Below are 16,703 nucleotides of genomic sequence, written 5' to 3'. Positions count from 1 at the left end.
TCTGTTGATTTCCCAATGAAGCCTCATCTGAGTCCTCTGCAACAGAATGTGTTCAACCTTGCTCTCTGTTATCCGTGTTCCTGCCCTGGCTTCAGCACATGTCTCACCTTGAGCAGATCCTCACATCTAAACTATTCTCTAAAATACATGCATTGTCAGCATCTGAGCTAGTCACTGCAAGTGTGAAATCAAATGACAGCATCACTCTTCTTAATGGTCATCCACTGCTGGGTGAGATTGGGCATCTAAAAGGAAACAAAGACAAGGGTTCTGAGGGGAGAGGCTAAGAGGTACATACTTCTTCTTAGGCTGCCCATGGGATCAAGGATGTCTTTCTTCCACTCAGGTTCAATTGCTTCTGAGAGAGCTGATAGGTCTGATGCAATATCTGCCCCATACATGGGACAGTTGCTACTTGAAGGGTCTGGCAGATGAGGTGCTTGGAGGTTCATGCGCTCTCTCCAACATTTCAATTGCATGCACCCGACATAGTCTAATGTCAAGTGAACTTTTCCATTTTGGTCGCTCACCAACGAGGTACTTCAATGAGTGGTGGGCACGTTTGACCTCTTCGGGTATTCAGAACGCATAATTTAAGTAACTGACGACTTTACAAGAATTCAGGTCATCCTGAAGATTCAAATGAATAAATTAATAATATTTCTCTAGTGATCTCTTTATGTTGTGCAGGATGGGACCACATTCCACCCTGTATAATCTATTAATATCAAGCAGCTTTACCACTGGGTAGATACCTCAACAATATTGCCAAATATGGCACTGTATCCCAAAGACATTAAACGGCATTGATTTGCAATTAATAAAAGGTTTCTAGTAGGATCACTTAAATCAAGACTTGTCAAAAATTGGAGTTTGTGAGCATTATTGGGATATAAGTAATAAGCTTATTTTTACTCTTTTCTCCTAGTTTCACCAATGGAAACAGTGTGGTAAAGAGATGAAAATTGCATTCAGTGTCTGGTTTATGCCTGATTATCATAGAATTTACAGTGCAGAAGGAGGCCATTCGGCCCATCAATTTTTCACCGGCTCTTGGAAAGAGCACCCTACACAAGCGCACATCCCCACATCATTCCCATAGCCCAGTAGCCCCACCCAACACTAAGTGCAATTTTGGACACTAAGAGCAATTTAGCGTGCACATCTTTGGACTGTGGGAGGAAACCGGAGCACCCAGAAGAAACCAACGCACACACGGGGAGAACATGAAGACTCCGCACAGACAGTAACCAAAGCCGGGAATCAAATCTGGGACCCTGGAGCTGTGAAGCAAATGTGCTAACCACTATGCTACCGTGCTGCCCTAGACCAGTGATTTACTTATACCCAATTTGTATCAGGATATTGTGAATAAATCATAGACTCCTAGCATAACATGAAAAAAAGAGGTTATTCATTCATCATATCTGTGCCACCTCTCTATTAGTTCCAATTCCTGTTCTTTCCCCTCACCGCTGATTTTTTCTTTTCTTTTTCAAGTATCTATCTAGTTTCCTTTTGAAAGTTACTATTGAATCTGCTTCCACCACCGATGTATTCCAAATCATAACAATTTGCTGAGTCCAAAATTTCTCCCCATCTCAGTGCTGGCTCTTTTCACAATTATTCTAAATCTGTGTGCTCTTGTACTGATCTACTTGCTTGTGGAAAATCCCTCATGATTTTCCGATTGGCAGCACGGTAGCATGGTGGTTAGCATAAATGCTTCACAGCTCCAGGGTCCCAGGTTCAGTTCTCGGCTGGGTCACTGTCTGTGCGGAGTCTGCACGTCCTCCCCGTGTGAGCGTGGGTTTCCTCCGGGTGCTCCGGTTTCCTCCCACAGTCCAAAGATGTGCGGGTTAGGTGGATTGGCCATGCTAAATTGCCCGTAGTGTCCTAAAAAGTAAGGATAAGAGGGGGGGGGGGTTGTTGGGTTACGGGTATAGGGTGGTATGTGGGTTTGAGTAGGGTGATCATTGCTCGGCACAACATCGAGGGCCGAAGGGCCTGTTCTGTGCTGTACTGTTCTAAAAAAAAAAAAATTAAATTGGATCTTAATATTCTCCACTACAAGTCTTAGTTTCTCTGGTCTAACCAGGCATAAAATAATTATTTTCTCAGCTGTTGACAGTTGATATTGGCAACAAGACATGCATACAAAGCCTCTCCGTGATGGCAGCTTACCTGTCTGTCTTTTTCTTTTCATCTTCCAATTCTCGTAGTGTATGTTGAAGTCGATCAGTCAAAATTTCTAGTTCCTGTGTCAGTTTGTACTCTTCTCTGAACTGCTCGCCGAGCAGAACAAGATCACGCGTAGCATCATGTAGTGGAATATCACTGAGGTAAAGGCCTTTCCTGGTCAGATCGTCCAAGTTCATTACACTGAATTGAATATGAGAAAATGTTTTTCTTTACTGAAGGATTGGGTAAACAGAACAATTTGGTGAGCTTAGTGAAACTATCTTTCTGAAAATCTAATACTTTCTGTATTTTGTTTAACATTTAACTGCAAATATTGTTTGACTTGTGAGTCTCATCCAGGGACCCAAGTAGGGAGATAGAAGCTACCCACTGGCAGCAGCTGACATAGTCAATTAAGGAAACCGGCTTGAACTAGTCTTGTTTTACCTGTGCAACAGAACTGAGTGGGGTTTCACACAGAGTGTAGAAGTTTGATGAGCTTAGGGAGTTTAGTGAGGAGGGGAGTAATCTATTCCTTTGCTTTTTCTAATGTTTTCACCCGATAGGAATTTTTTTCTGTTCTACTGCAGGGAAAGAAGTGAGTTTCATTGAGTTGTGAGTTGTGTATTCGGTAATGGGCAAGATCTATTTTCCTGAGGTTTAAAATAGCACAGGAATTTGTGATGATATGAATGAATATCTAAAAGGCTGATTTAGCTCACTGGGCTAAATCGCTGGCTTTTAAAGCAGACCAAGGCAGGCCAGCAGCACGGTTCGATTCCCGTATCAGCCTCCCCGGACAGGCGCCGGAATGTGGCGACTAGGGGCTTTTCACAGTAACTTCATTGAAGCCTACTCGTGACAATAAGCGATTTTCATTTCATTTTCATAATTAGTTAAAGCTCATAAATATGGCAAGACAGGTGATGTGTCAAGGCTGCAGCATGTGGTTGCTCATGTATACTGGTATGAACTAGGGCAAGCAGGTTTGTAGTAAGTGCCTGCAGCTTGAGGAGCTTTGGCTCAGACTCATTGAGTTGGAGGCTGAGCTGTGGACACTGCGACACATCAGGGAGGGTGAGAGTTACTGGGATGCTTTGTTTCAGGAAGTGGTCACAACCCTTAAGATAGGATCTTCTGGTCTGGAAAGTGGCGAGGGACAGGAGAGCGTGACTGTAGCTGAAGCAGGTAAGGGGACCCAGAGGGTAGGAGTGCAAAAGCCTCCGCAATTGCCCAACAGGTTTGAGGTTCTTTCAGGTTGTATGAATGAGAGTGGGGCTGCAGCGTGGATAAGCTGACTGACCACAGCAGGTGGTGCAGGATGCCATTCCAGTGCGGACAACATATAAGAATATAGTGATTGTAGGGTACAGTACACTGAGCGAGATTGACACTTTTGTTGCACGGTACGTGAATCCAGACTGCTGTGTTGCCTGCCTGGTACCAAGGTTCAGGAGCATCTCCTTAGTCCTGGCGAGGAACTTTCAGTGTGAGGGGTAGGATCCGGTGGTCATGGTCCATGTCAATACCAATGATATCAGCAGGATGAGGGAGGAGGTTCTGCATAGGCAGAATGAGGAGCTAGGCACCAGATTAAGAAGAACTTCAAAATTAATAATTTCTGGATTAATACCTGAGCCATTTGCAACTCAGCATACGCCAAATAGGATTAGATAAATTAATGTGTGGTTCAAAGACTGGTGTGGAAGAAGTGGGTTCCGGTTCATCAGGCACTGGCCCTAATTCCTGGGGAAAGTTGGATCAGTACCATTGGGACCTGAACCGTGCAGGGGCTAATGTTCTTGTGAGCCGCATAACTGGGGAAGTAGAGAGAATTTTAAATTGAACAATGGGGCAAGGGACCAAATTGGGGAAGATGCGGTACACCAAATAGTAGAGAAGGATACAAATATGTACCATGAGGAAGGAACAGAGAATACAAATCTGAGAGTAAATCAACAGATATGGCAACTACAAAAATAATAGGGTAAAACTAAAGGCTCTGTATCTAAATGCACATAGCATTCAAAGCAAACCAAATGAACTGATAGTACACATAGAAATTAATAAGTGTGACCTGATTGCCATTACAGAGAGATGGCTACAGGATGGCATAGATTGAGACCTGAATATTGAAGGGGATGTGACATTTAAGAAGGACAGGAAGTTAAGAAAAGGTGGGTGTTAATTAATGGTGGTATTAGCACATTACAGTGGAATGATCCACGTTCAGGAAACTAGGATGAAGAAGCAGATTGGGTTGAGATGAGAAATGATAAAGGCAAGAAGTCACTTGTGGGAGTGGGGTACAGGCCCCCCACAGTAGGTGAGAATATAAAAGAAGAAGATAATAGGTGCATGTCAGAAAGGTACAGTGACAATCATGGGGGGTTTTAAAGATTGGGAAAGTCAGATGGGCAAAGGGAGTGCAGATGAAGAGTTGTAGAATGCTTTTGGGATAGTTTCTTCGAACAGCATGTTCTGGAGCCAACCAGAGAGCAGGCTATACCAGATCTGGCATTGTGCACTGAGATAGGATTAATTGATAACCTCACAGTGAAGACTCTCCGAGGTAGCAGCGATCATAATATGATTGAGTTTTACATTCGGGCTGAGGTAGAGAAAAGTGTGTCCAAGACAAGTATTTTAAAACTTAAATATGGGCAATTATTAGGGCATGAAAACAGAGCTGGCTAAAGTGAACTGGAAAATGTGCTGAAGGGATATGTCAACAAATGTTCAGTGATCGACATTTAAAGGGATATTTCAGAATACACACATTCCAATGAGAAATAAAAATTCCAAGGGGAGGGCCCATCATCCAAGGTTAACCAAACAATGTGAAATACAGTATTAAACTTTAAAAAAAAAGAATATATTTGTGCACAGACAAGTGGCAGATCAGAAGATTGGAAATAATGGAAAGACTATCAAATAATGACAAAAAGATTAATTAGCAGGGAAAAACTAGAATACAAGTGAAAGCTAGCTAGTAATGTAAAGACGGATGATAAGAGTTTCAATAAATATTTGAATAAGAAAAGTTAACAAAGTGAGCGTTGGTCCTATAGAAAGTGTGTCTGGGGAATTGAAAATGGAAGGTAGGGCTATGGCAGATGAATTAAGCAGCTATTTTACACCAGTCTTCAAAAATAGCTGTAAACAGGAAATGGAAGAGAGGGAGGAACTCAGAAAAAATACAATCATCAGGGTTGTAGTATTGAGCAAATTATTGTGTCTTGAAAGAAGTAGCTAATGAGATAGTTGATACATAGATTCAGGGAAGGTTCCATTAGATTGGAAGATAGTAAATGTAACTTCTTTATTCAAAAAGGGTGGGAAACAGAAAGCAGGAAACTACAGAGCAGTTGGCCTAACATCTGCCATATGGTAAATGTTGGAAGCCATTATTAAAGATGTTATAGCAGGTCGCTTGGTAAACTTCAAGGCAATCAGGCAGATTTGAAAGGGAAATCATGTTTAACCTATTTATTGGGGTTCTTTGAAGGTGTTCCTTGTGCAGTGAATGGAGGCGGAACTGGTGAATGTACTGCACTTAGTTTCCAGAAGGCATTTGATAAAGTGACATATCAAAGATTATTGCAGAAAGGCTATGGTGTAGGGGATAACATATTGACATGGATTGAGGATTAGCTAGCTAACAGGAAACAGAGGGAAGGCATAAATGGGTCATTTTATGGTTGGCAAGATGTGGTGAATGGTTTACCACAGCGATTAGTGCTGGGGCACTGAAATTTATGTAAATGACTTGGATGAAGGGACTGAAGGTGTGGTTGCTAAATTTGCTGATGACACAAGGATAGGCAGGAAAGTAAATTGTGCCGAGGATAAAGAGGGCTACAAAGGGACCTAGATAATTTCAGTGAATAGGCAAAATGAATCTGGCAAATGGGAGTTTAATGTGAACAAATTTAATTGTACATTTGGGCAGGAAGAATAAAAAGTAAAGTGACATTAATAATAATCTATTATAAGTTTACTTACCATCTAAATAGTGAGAGATTGCAGAACTCTGAGGTACAGATGGATCTGGGTGTACTCATGCAAAATGTTTAAAAAGGCTAGTATACAGGTACAGCAAGTAGTTAGGAAAGCTAACAGAATGTCATTGTTTATTGTGACGGGAATTGATTACAAAAGTAGGGAAGTTATTCTTTGGTTGTAAAGGGCACTGGTGAGACCACATCTGGAGTATCGAGTACAGCACTAGTCATTGAATTATAGAAATTCTATAGTGCAGAAGGAGGCCATTAGGCCAATTAAATGTGCGCCGACCCTCTGAAAGAGCACCCTACCTAGGTCCATTCCATCCCCCGCCTATTCCTGTAACCCCATAACCCTGCCTAACCTTTGGACTCTAAGGGACAATTTAGAATGGCCAATCCACCTAACCTGCATATCCTTATTTAAGAAATGATGTAAATATATAAGAAGCAGTTCAGAGAAGGTTTACTAGACTAATATTAGGAATGGCAGGTAGTCTGATGAAGAAAGACTGGAGAGGTGAGCCATGATCTTATCGTATGGTGGAGGAGGTTCGAGAGGCCGTGTGGACTACTTCTTCTCCTAATTCATATGCAATCTCATTTGCATTGAAGTTTCTAAATTAACAAGTATAAGTATTGCAACCCTTTGAATGATGGTGAAAAATATTTAAAAGTTAAAAATATTTAACACCAACAATTCATCAGAGCACATCAGGGGCGGGATTCTCCGACCTCCCGCCGGGCCGGCGAATCGCCGGGGGGGGGCTGCGTGAATCCCGCCCCGCCACCAGATTCTCCAGCGTCGGTTTTTCAGCGGGGGCGGGAATCGTGCCTCGCCGGTCGGGTGCCGTTGGCAGCGGCCCCTCCCCCGGCAATTCTCCGCCCCGCGATGGGCGAAGTGGCCGCCTGTATTCGGCCGGTCCCGCTGGCGTAAATTAGACCAGGTCCTTACCGGCGGGATCTGGCTCTGCGAGCAGACTGCGGAGTCCTGGGGGGTGGGGGGGATCTGGCCCCGGTGGGTGGGGCCCAACGGTGGCACGGCCCGTGATCGGGGCCCACCGATCCGCGGGCGGGCCTGTGGCATGGGGGCACTCTTTCCCTCTGTGCCGGCGGGTGTAACCGTCCGCCATGGCTGGCGCGGAGAAGAACCCCCCTGCGCATGCGCTGGGATGACGCCAGTACACGCTGGCGCTCCCGCGCATACGCCAACTCGCGCCGCCCGGAGGAGACCCTTCGGCGCCGGCTGGTGCGGCACCAACCCCGCCGGTGCCGGCCTAGCCCCTGAAGGTGCGGAGGATTCCGCACATTCCAGGTGGTCCGACACCGGAGTGGTTCACACCACTCCTCGGCACCGGTACGGCCCGCCCCGACGGGTAGCGGAGAATCCCGGCCCAGATCTCTCCATCCGGGCTTGTTTAGCACAGTGGGCTAAACAGCTGGCTTTTAATGCAGAACAATGCCAGCAGTGCGGGTTCAATTCCCATACCCGCCTCCCCGAACAGGCTCCGGAATGTGGCAACTAGGGGCTTTTCACAGTCACTTCATTGAAGCCTACTTGTGACAATAAGCTATTATTATCATTAAAAAGCTAAAGTTAACAATGCATAGAGTTGGAATAGCCTATCCATGGCTTTATGTAGAATATCAGTGTATGAGAAGACCAAAAGAGTGGGAAGTATAACTCATAATTCACCCTTCCCAAAATTTCTCTATATCACAAAATGAGAATTTATGTGACTAGATTGATGAATAACGGACAGTAAACACAGAGAAGCAATAAACTGCAACAGCAGAGTGTCACAAGAATCAGTGATTCAAACTCAGATATTTACAATCTAAATCAATGCATTAAATAAGGGGGCCAAGTTTACTGGTGACACAAAGGTAGTTGGGAAAATAAGTTGTTGAAAAACACAAGGGGATGTAGACGGGTTAGGTGATTCATCAAAAGGTTGGGAAGTGTGGAATTATCCACTTTGGATAGAAATAGTAGAAATACAGAATATTTTTTAAAGGTGAGAAACGAGCTAATATTGACATTTAGAGAGATTTGGGTGTTCTTATATACAAATCACAGAAAGGTAGCTTGCAGGTATTGTAAGCAATTAGGAGGATAATGTTAAACTTTCTGCAAATAGGTTGGAATTTAATAATAAGGAAGTCTTGATGCAATTCCTTAGGACTTTCATGAAACCACACCTGGAATAATAATGTATCGCTTTGGTCTTTATACCTAAGGAACTTGACCTAAAAGAATTGCTGAGAAACTTCACAAGGTTGATTCCTGGAATGAGGACATTGAGCAGAATAGGCCTATATTCCCTGGACTTCAGAAAAGTGAAAGACGATCACATTGAAACCTGTGCGGAGTCTACACATTCTCCCCGCGTCTGTGTGGGTTTCCTCCGGGTGCTCCGGTTTCCTCCCACAGTTCAAAGGTGTGCAGGTTAGGTGGATTGGCCATGATCAATTGCTCCTAAGCATTCAAAGGTTGGGCGGGGTTATGGTGGCAGATTGGGCCTCGGTAGGGTGCTCTTTCGAAGGGTGGGTACAGACTCGATGTGCCGAATGGCCTCCTTCTGCACTGTAGGAATTTGGTACAAACATCTGGCATTGGCAGAGTGGATGTTGAGAGAATGTTTCCCATGACTTCTAGAGTGAGGGTCAACCATTTTGGAGTAAGATGAGAAGTTTCTTCACTCAGAGAGTAATGTATGATTGGAATTCTGTACCCCAAGAGGGCTGTGAATGCTCAATGAATGAGTATATTCTGGACTGAGACAAATAGCTTTTTGGGCACTAAGGTAATCAAGGCATATGGAGATAAGTTAGAAGACTGGAGTTGATGTAGAAGTTCAGGAGGATCAGTCATGATCTCACTGAATGGCACAGCAGGCTTGAGGGGCTGGATGACCTACCACTGCTCCTATTTCTTGAGCTGCCATCATGGTCTTGGATTTAATATCAACAAAAAAACACTTTTAAATTTATGTACAAATGTTATCATATTTTCTATAACATTGATGTGGATAAATAAATTATACTTATGTGAGAGAGCAGTTTCTGGACAAATGAAATATATACCTGGGAGAGCACAAGAAAAGTACATTATCAGCTTCAGGTAAGTAGATCATCTGCCCTTTCATACGTAAACAGTTTATTTCAGCACCAGTCAGATCGTCATCTGCTTCTGTCTTTTCAACTTTCAGTAAACCTTCCTAGGGTGGATGTCAGAAAATAAATGTTCAAAAAACTGGATCAACAGCATTCATGATGTAGACTTTATTAGAATTTATTGTACTGTTTACCTTGCTTCTTAACACAAAAACTGTGTTAATATGTGAAAGGATTCCATAGAAGGTAAAGTCAATATGTGGTCGAACCAAAGAGAAAACTGACAGAAGATGACAGCTTCCAGGCTGCAACTGGAGCAGATAGAAAATAGATCAATTCCAAATGGCAACCTATTGATGTTTGTATGAATCAAAGTCACAACATGAAACAGTTCCATCATCTAAGTAGAAAATCAAGGCGCAAAACAAATGTCATTTATTTCAAGAGGTAATGATTACTTTACAGGGCATATTTTATGAGTATGTACCAGCCAGCAGGGAGCCTCACTCACCACCAATGCCTACCTAGAAATCGTAGAGTCACAATCATTGAGCAGAATCTTCCTTCCAAGGGTGGGAAATAGAAGTTAGAGCTATTACGGAGTCTCAAAATGTCTCCTAGGAGAAACAGTCACTGGCTTGGACATTCACAATTGGTTTGAAGACAGGTTTGGCATCCGAGGTTATGGAAACTGAGGAAGAATTGCACAGTTACAGGCCCAATTTAAGCAAACCAAGGTAGTCCTTTCTGCGACTGCCATTTTATTTCTTTATCTTCAATTTGGAAGATGCCTGAGCAGAGGAAGAGGTCTGGTACCCAGGATAGGGTAGCCCCTCAATACACAGATGTGGACCTGGAAGTCCTCCTCGAAGCCGTGAAGATGAGGAAGGGTTCCTTTCCTGGAGGCTGACTAGCAGAGACCACCCTCCCAGATTAAATAAGCCTGGATAGAGTCAGCAGATGGAGTGTTGTGCACAGAGTTAGTAGGAAGAGGCTCATTCACACGATATGTTCTGCCAAGGTGGTGAATTCAACACCAAAACCTCAGAACAGGCTTTTGGTATTTTCCCTCCAACAGCTCAGGATCTATTCCTGAACAGTCTGCCCAGGGCATTGTTTGACCCTCAGAATGGCTCAGGGCCATAGTGCTTCTGAGGACCTGCTCACACTGAAACATTCAGCTTCTAATGTGTAGGAGCAGCAGCATTGGTCATAGAGGACAGCAGTGCCTTCTATCGCTCTCTTTTGTCCTTGCAGGAGAAATTGGTTCATAATGCCCACAAGAAGGTCAACACAGGGTGCAGGAAACATGTCCACAACGACATTATAACCACCATGTCAGAGAGAGCCATGGACATTGCCAGGGTGCTGGACCATGAGGAACTCGAACAAGGTGAAATGGGCATCCATGGTGGATGTTCTTTAAGGGGGTATGCTGCAATCACGTCTGTTTAACAGCATATCGAAAATTAAGATTCATTGGGAAGCCTCAGCTCTGCAATGTTTTCTGCTCTCCAACTTAGTTTTCACAGTTCCCATCTTGTATCTGACACAGGTGCACAATGAGCCGAAGCTCAGAGCAAGCACTGTCACATCCAGAGACCCAACTGAGGATTAAGGCAGTTACCCAGAAGAATGATGGTTCACCCAATACAAGGCATCTTCTTCAATACAATCCTCCTTGTCCCCTCTGATGGTGCAGCAGGACTGATTAATAGAGGCTGCCTCTACAATGGTGCGGTCTCTAGAGATGTCCTTACTGGCACCTCCACCACGAGGACAAGTACCATATGCATCTCAGTCGCCGGCAATCATCATCTCATCCAAGTGCACAAAAGGAGTACCTCAGAGAAGTGGCTTACAGTGGAAACCATCTTGTAGGGGGGACCTAAAAATTCAGCCTACTGAGCCACAGGACCTTACTACGTCTCTGGAAATGGGCTGGGGGAAGGAGAGCTTTGCAAAATGCCAGTGGAAGGCAAGCCTGATATTTTCCCATCGTTAAGAGATATCCCCAACAGAGGGAACGGCAGCAGCATGGTTACCCGCTGACTAGAGGTGGGTGATCAATTAAAGATCACTTCCCACCCCCACTGCCATTTTGCTGGCCTTGTAATGGTCCCCTGTTGCTTGACAAAACTGCCAGGTAAAGCAAGATGGAGTCTCAGCGGATTCCTGGGGGAGTTTTGCGTTACAGGCCGATTCATGGCCCACGGAGGAGCCTGGTGGCAATGTGCATCCTGCAGCTCTAATGCTATTGCTGGAGAGTTCACACACGGTACCTGCACCACACCCCCGCCCAGCCTGCCAGGCCCCATAACAAACCTATCTGGCATTCAAGGATACCTCAATATGGAGGCACATTTTCTTCCTGCAGCTTCAGTTGTGGCCTTCTCTATCAATGGAGCTGCCAAGGCTGCTGAACTGCTGGCCTCTGGTCCTGGTGGCGACCTCTTAATTGGCCAATGGTAATATTCTGCCCACTTTTGTGCTTCAAGCTCAGCACGCGATTTTGGTTCCAGTGATGGGACAACTTGGTATTTTGGAAGATTCGGGCCACAGAGTCACAGCAGGATAGGAGGTAATTCAGGCTATCGAGGTCCGTGTTAATTTTCTGTAGCACAATTCAGTCAACTCCATTCCCACATTCTGTACCTCATGCCCAGCAACTTTATTTCCCTCAACTCCTCATCCAATTTCCTTTTGAAATCATTGATCATCTCCGTTTCTATCATCCTCATAGGCATCAGGTTCCAAGTCATTAAGACTCCCTCTGTGTGAAAAGAGTCTTCCTCACATTCTCCCCTGTATGGTTTACCCAAGACACCTTTCTCTGGGAAGCCTGACATAATTACCAGGTAATCAAACTCCTTACCTGGAGAGTGTTCTGCCTCCCAAATTAAAGTGCCAGTCATTTAGCCCATGAGCTACTGGCTAATCAGAAGCTGGCAGCTCTCTAGTACCAACAGCACCAATGCTAGTACTATGATAGGATCTACTCTGAGAATCACTGATGGATCCCCACATGGAGGTGACTGCAGGCAGGATGAAGATCACAGGGCGGGTATTATTAGTCTGGGGAGGACAGGAATTCACCGCAAGGCACAGTACTGGGTTCCTGAAGACCCCCATCCTTTTCAATGCCAGATTAATCAATCAGGCACAGATTGTATTTGGATGAGGGACTGCACCAACCATTCCCCACAAGAAGACCAATAGGGCTGAATTCTCCGCTGTCAGGATTCTCCATTTTGCCGGCAGCCCGGGGGTTTCCTGACAATGTGGGGCTGCCCCTCAATGGAAAACTCCACTAAGCAGCTGGCGAAACAGAGAACCCCAAAGGCGGCAGCACCAGATTTCTGGTGCGACAGGATGGAGAATCCCACACACACAGAGTTTCCCCAGATGGGTGTAATAACCCTTGTGAGACCCAAGGGGACACTGCTATTCAACTCTTTCTTGGACTCGTGGAATACGAACTCCCCCACTAGTGGGCGGAGGCCCATCAGCTGGGGCTCGTAAAGATCGCCTTATAAAAGCCGGCCTGCACTGGGAGCAGTGTGAGCAGTAGTCCCAATTGGGAACTTGGGACTGTAAACCACGTTACAGCCTTGTTGTTGAATTAAACTTCTTTTGGATTTACCTTCTCAAGAGGTCATCCAGGCCAGCTGGGCATTCGGGTAAGCAGACTGGCTGCAGTCCAGCCAGCAGTGATGGGGGAAGTATCAGGGTGCAGCATCTGGAAATAAATGAAAGAATCCCTGTAGACACAGAAGGGCCATCACGTCTGATCACTGGACGTTAAAGGCTGAGTATCATGTTGGTGACACATTCTTCACTACATGTTTGACACATTTCATGGTTGTTTCTTGTTTACACATGGACTGGGGACTATTGACATTGAAAAGGGCTGTAGTGCCATGGCAGCTCTAAATGAAATTAGAGGCCCCCTGAAGAGAAATTTGTAGATGTGAGTCTTTCGGATGTCTTTATTGTTTGCTTCAGGAGGATGGGAGACATCACCAGGTGCCTCCGTATGGCTGGTTGGGAATAGTCTGCAAAGCATCAGTTTAAACACCCAATTATCAGGGCCCTCCTCATCTCCCTAGCACCAGTGTCTGCTGGCAAAAGTGTGGCACCTTTATATTCCTCCTCTTATTCACTGTTGGATTTGTCATCCTCCATGCCTGGCAATCCTCCAAGCCTTCATCCCTCTGCGTTGCCAGGTTATGAAGTGCAGAGCAAACCACACGATCAAGGGTACATGACCAGGTGCGTACTGCAAAATGCCAGCTGATCAGTAAAAAGTCTGACATAACATTAACGCACCATTTTATACATCCAATCAGGTGGGTGAGACACCCATTGGTTGATTGTAAATTTCTGTCCTTCAATTCATTATCTTTTTCTTTTCATCAACAATGTCAATGGAAAAAAAGTAGTGGAATTTCACTGGCAATTTTCCAATAAGCTGCCTGTTGCATGTGGGATCCAATTGGGATTACAGGCTCCAATGAAATTTTCCCAGGTCTTGTACACTTAAGAGCATTAGGGTTTGCATAAGTTGCTGTCAGAATGGTGATATACTCTTTGGAATCTCTCACTGTAATCATTCTAAAATAGTTCCCAGAGATTTTATTATTTCATGTTGCATTCCAGCTGCACACATCACATCTGTGTTATAAATAATCATAATGTGGCACTATTAATAGACAAAATATAGATGGAACAGGGTAATCTTTCCAAGTACAATTTAAGAGAACTGGGTAGTGAGGTCAGTGCACTGACAAAGGCCGCTCATGATTTTCAATATATGGTTGGTGAGCAAAAAATCGTTAGCACTGCAACTCTGGCTAACTGGCATCTCTGCCTGATTCTCTGATATGCCACGCACTCCAAGAAAGACAGATAAATAATCCACACTAGATCAACATTCTCAGAAAACGTTTCCATAAAGTACTTTTTTTGGCTTGAAATGTTGTCAAGCTTGAGTCTGATAATAATCTTATAGGTTCTATAAAATACATACCTGTGGCAATACTCGATATATTGCATTCCCACACTGTGTCACCATAAATTCTCTGTCAAACATAACGTGAAAAGGAAATGCTTTGCAGAAAGTGTATGGACTAATTCTGGATTCTTGGATATTATTCTCCTCGAACTTATCCAGATCTTCGGAGAAAGCCTCTTCTTCTGAACCTTTTTGCTCGATCAAGAATTGAATATGATCACACTCTTCACTCTTCTCCTGGACCACCTAAAAGTTCAAACAAATGGGGGAAAAATAGCTGAAATAGTTCTTCAGTCACAAATGTTTCTGTAACGCTTCAATCAAAGGAAGCTCTCGCCATTGTTGAGATTTCCCTGGGCATGTCACAAAATCTAACACTCAGTATCTCAATTATATCAACAATCTTAGGTGAGATCTTCAGATCATCCATGCTGGCGGGATCTTCCAGTCCCACCGACGGTGCACCCCCGCCTCGGGTTTCCCGACAGCGTGGAGTGGATTCAATGGGAAAACCCATTGACAGCAGCGGGACCAGAAGATTCCGCCGTCGTCAAATGGCGAGCTGCCTCCAGCCTCCGACAAACATGCCAGAGAATCTCACCCCTCATTTTTGTTTGATGAAGACAGTACTTCAAGCATAATTTATAAAATGACCCACCAACTTATAATAAAGAACATGAGAACGCTAAAGGCGATGATTCTGGCACTCAGAGGAAAGGAGAAAGAATAGTGAAATTGGCTAGGATAAAAATAGATAAGCCGGAGATATAAGGGTCAGCAGTGCTCAAAGTAGGAAAGTCCCATGGTTGAGAAGGGATGCATCCTAAATTCCTGAGGAAAGTAACAGTGGAAATAATGAAGGCTCTGTTCACAATCTTTCTTGGCTATGGGAGTGAGAAGAGAACTGCAGGGCTACAAATATTATAACACTATACAATGGAAGAGAGTGAGACAAACATGGTAACAAATCAGCCGATAGCAGTAGTAGGGAGGCTTTGGGAGACCAAAGTACATAAAAACTGTAAATGACTCTTGGAGAAACACTGGTTAATAAATGACAGCCAAGGGCTGGCGCAGTGGTTAGCATTGCTGCCTCGCGGCACCAAGGTCCCAGGTTCGATCCCGGCTCTGGGTCAGTCTGTGGAGAGTTTGCACATTCTCCCCGTGTTTGCGTAAGTTTCGCCCCCACAAACCAAAGATGTGCAGGTTAGTTGGATTGGCCACGCTAAATTGTCCCATAATTGTAAAAAAATTAATTGGGTAATAAATTAATTTTAAAAATAAATAAATAAATGACAGCCAACACAAATTATTAGAAGTTAATATAATGGTCGACAGACTTGAATGGATTTTACAAATAAATAAAAAAAGGATTGATCAAGGTTACGCAGTTAATCCGTATAATGATTTTCAAAGGATGCTTTGTATATAACAGAAACCATTAGCAAAACTGTAGTCCATGGTATTAAATGGGTAGAGAAGCATGGATACAAATTTGACATCAAGACAACAAGCACAGAATACTGATCAACAGTATTTTTCAGATAGGGTGGAAGTATATAGTGATGTTCCTCAAGGATCTGTGTTAGGGCCACTGTTTTTTTTGATATCTGTTAATGACCCAGGTCTAGTGTACAAGGGGCCTAAGTTCACAGATGACACACAGCTTGAAAATAAAGTGAACACGCAGGATGATAGAAACATACATACTTGAAATGAAATGAAAATTGCTTATTGTCACGAGTAGGCTTCAATGAAGTTACTCTGAGAAGCCCCTAGTCGCCACATTCCGGCGCATGTCCGGGGAGGCTTCAGGGCCGGGACTCTCCCCTACTCGGCGGGGCGGGGGGTCCCGGTGTGTCGGAATGGCTGCACCTTTAGGGGCCCAGCCCTCACACTGAGGGGCTAGACCCACGCCAGAGTGGTTCCCACTCCGCCGGCTGGCGTGAACGGCCTTTGGCGCCGCACCAGCCGGGGCCGAAAGGACTTCGCCAGCCGGCGTAAGTCCGCGCCTGCGCCGGAGCATCAGCGGGTGCTGACGTCATACCGGCACATGCGCAGGGGAGGGGGTCTCTTCCGCCTCCACCATGGTGAAGTCCATGGCAAAGGCGGAAGGAAAAGAGTGCCCCCACGGCACAGGCCCGCCCGCCGATCGGTGAGCCCAGATCGCGGGCCAGGCCACCGTGGGGGCAGCCCCCCGGGGTCAGATCGCACCCTCCCCGCCCGCGCCGCCAATCCCGCCGGTAAGATAGGTGGTTTAATCCACGCCGGTGGGAGAGGCTTGTCAGCGGCGGGACTTCGGCCCATTGCGGGCCGGAGAATCGCCACGGGGGGCCCGCCGACCGGCATGGCGCGATTCCTGCCCCCGCTGAATCCCGGGTGGCGGA

The 16,703-nt window shown here is 45.0% G+C and overlaps 1 protein-coding gene across 1 annotated transcript in view; it reads right to left on the bottom strand.

The window, feature by feature from the left end:
* Positions 1–16,703, bottom strand: part of gucy1b1 (guanylate cyclase 1 soluble subunit beta 1) — a 107,091-nt gene that overhangs the window by 29,409 nt on the left and 60,979 nt on the right. The window contains 4 exon segments of the mRNA XM_038792288.1: positions 2,185–2,382; positions 9,273–9,406; positions 9,497–9,613; positions 14,332–14,562. Of these exon segments, the coding sequence (XP_038648216.1) occupies positions 2,185–2,382; positions 9,273–9,406; positions 9,497–9,613; positions 14,332–14,562 (680 nt within the window).

The sequence above is a fragment of the Scyliorhinus canicula genome, chromosome 3 (assembly GCF_902713615.1).
Source record: "Scyliorhinus canicula chromosome 3, sScyCan1.1, whole genome shotgun sequence".
Lineage (NCBI taxonomy): Eukaryota > Metazoa > Chordata > Chondrichthyes > Carcharhiniformes > Scyliorhinidae > Scyliorhinus > Scyliorhinus canicula.
This window is presented reverse-complemented; position numbering and strand designations above follow the sequence as displayed.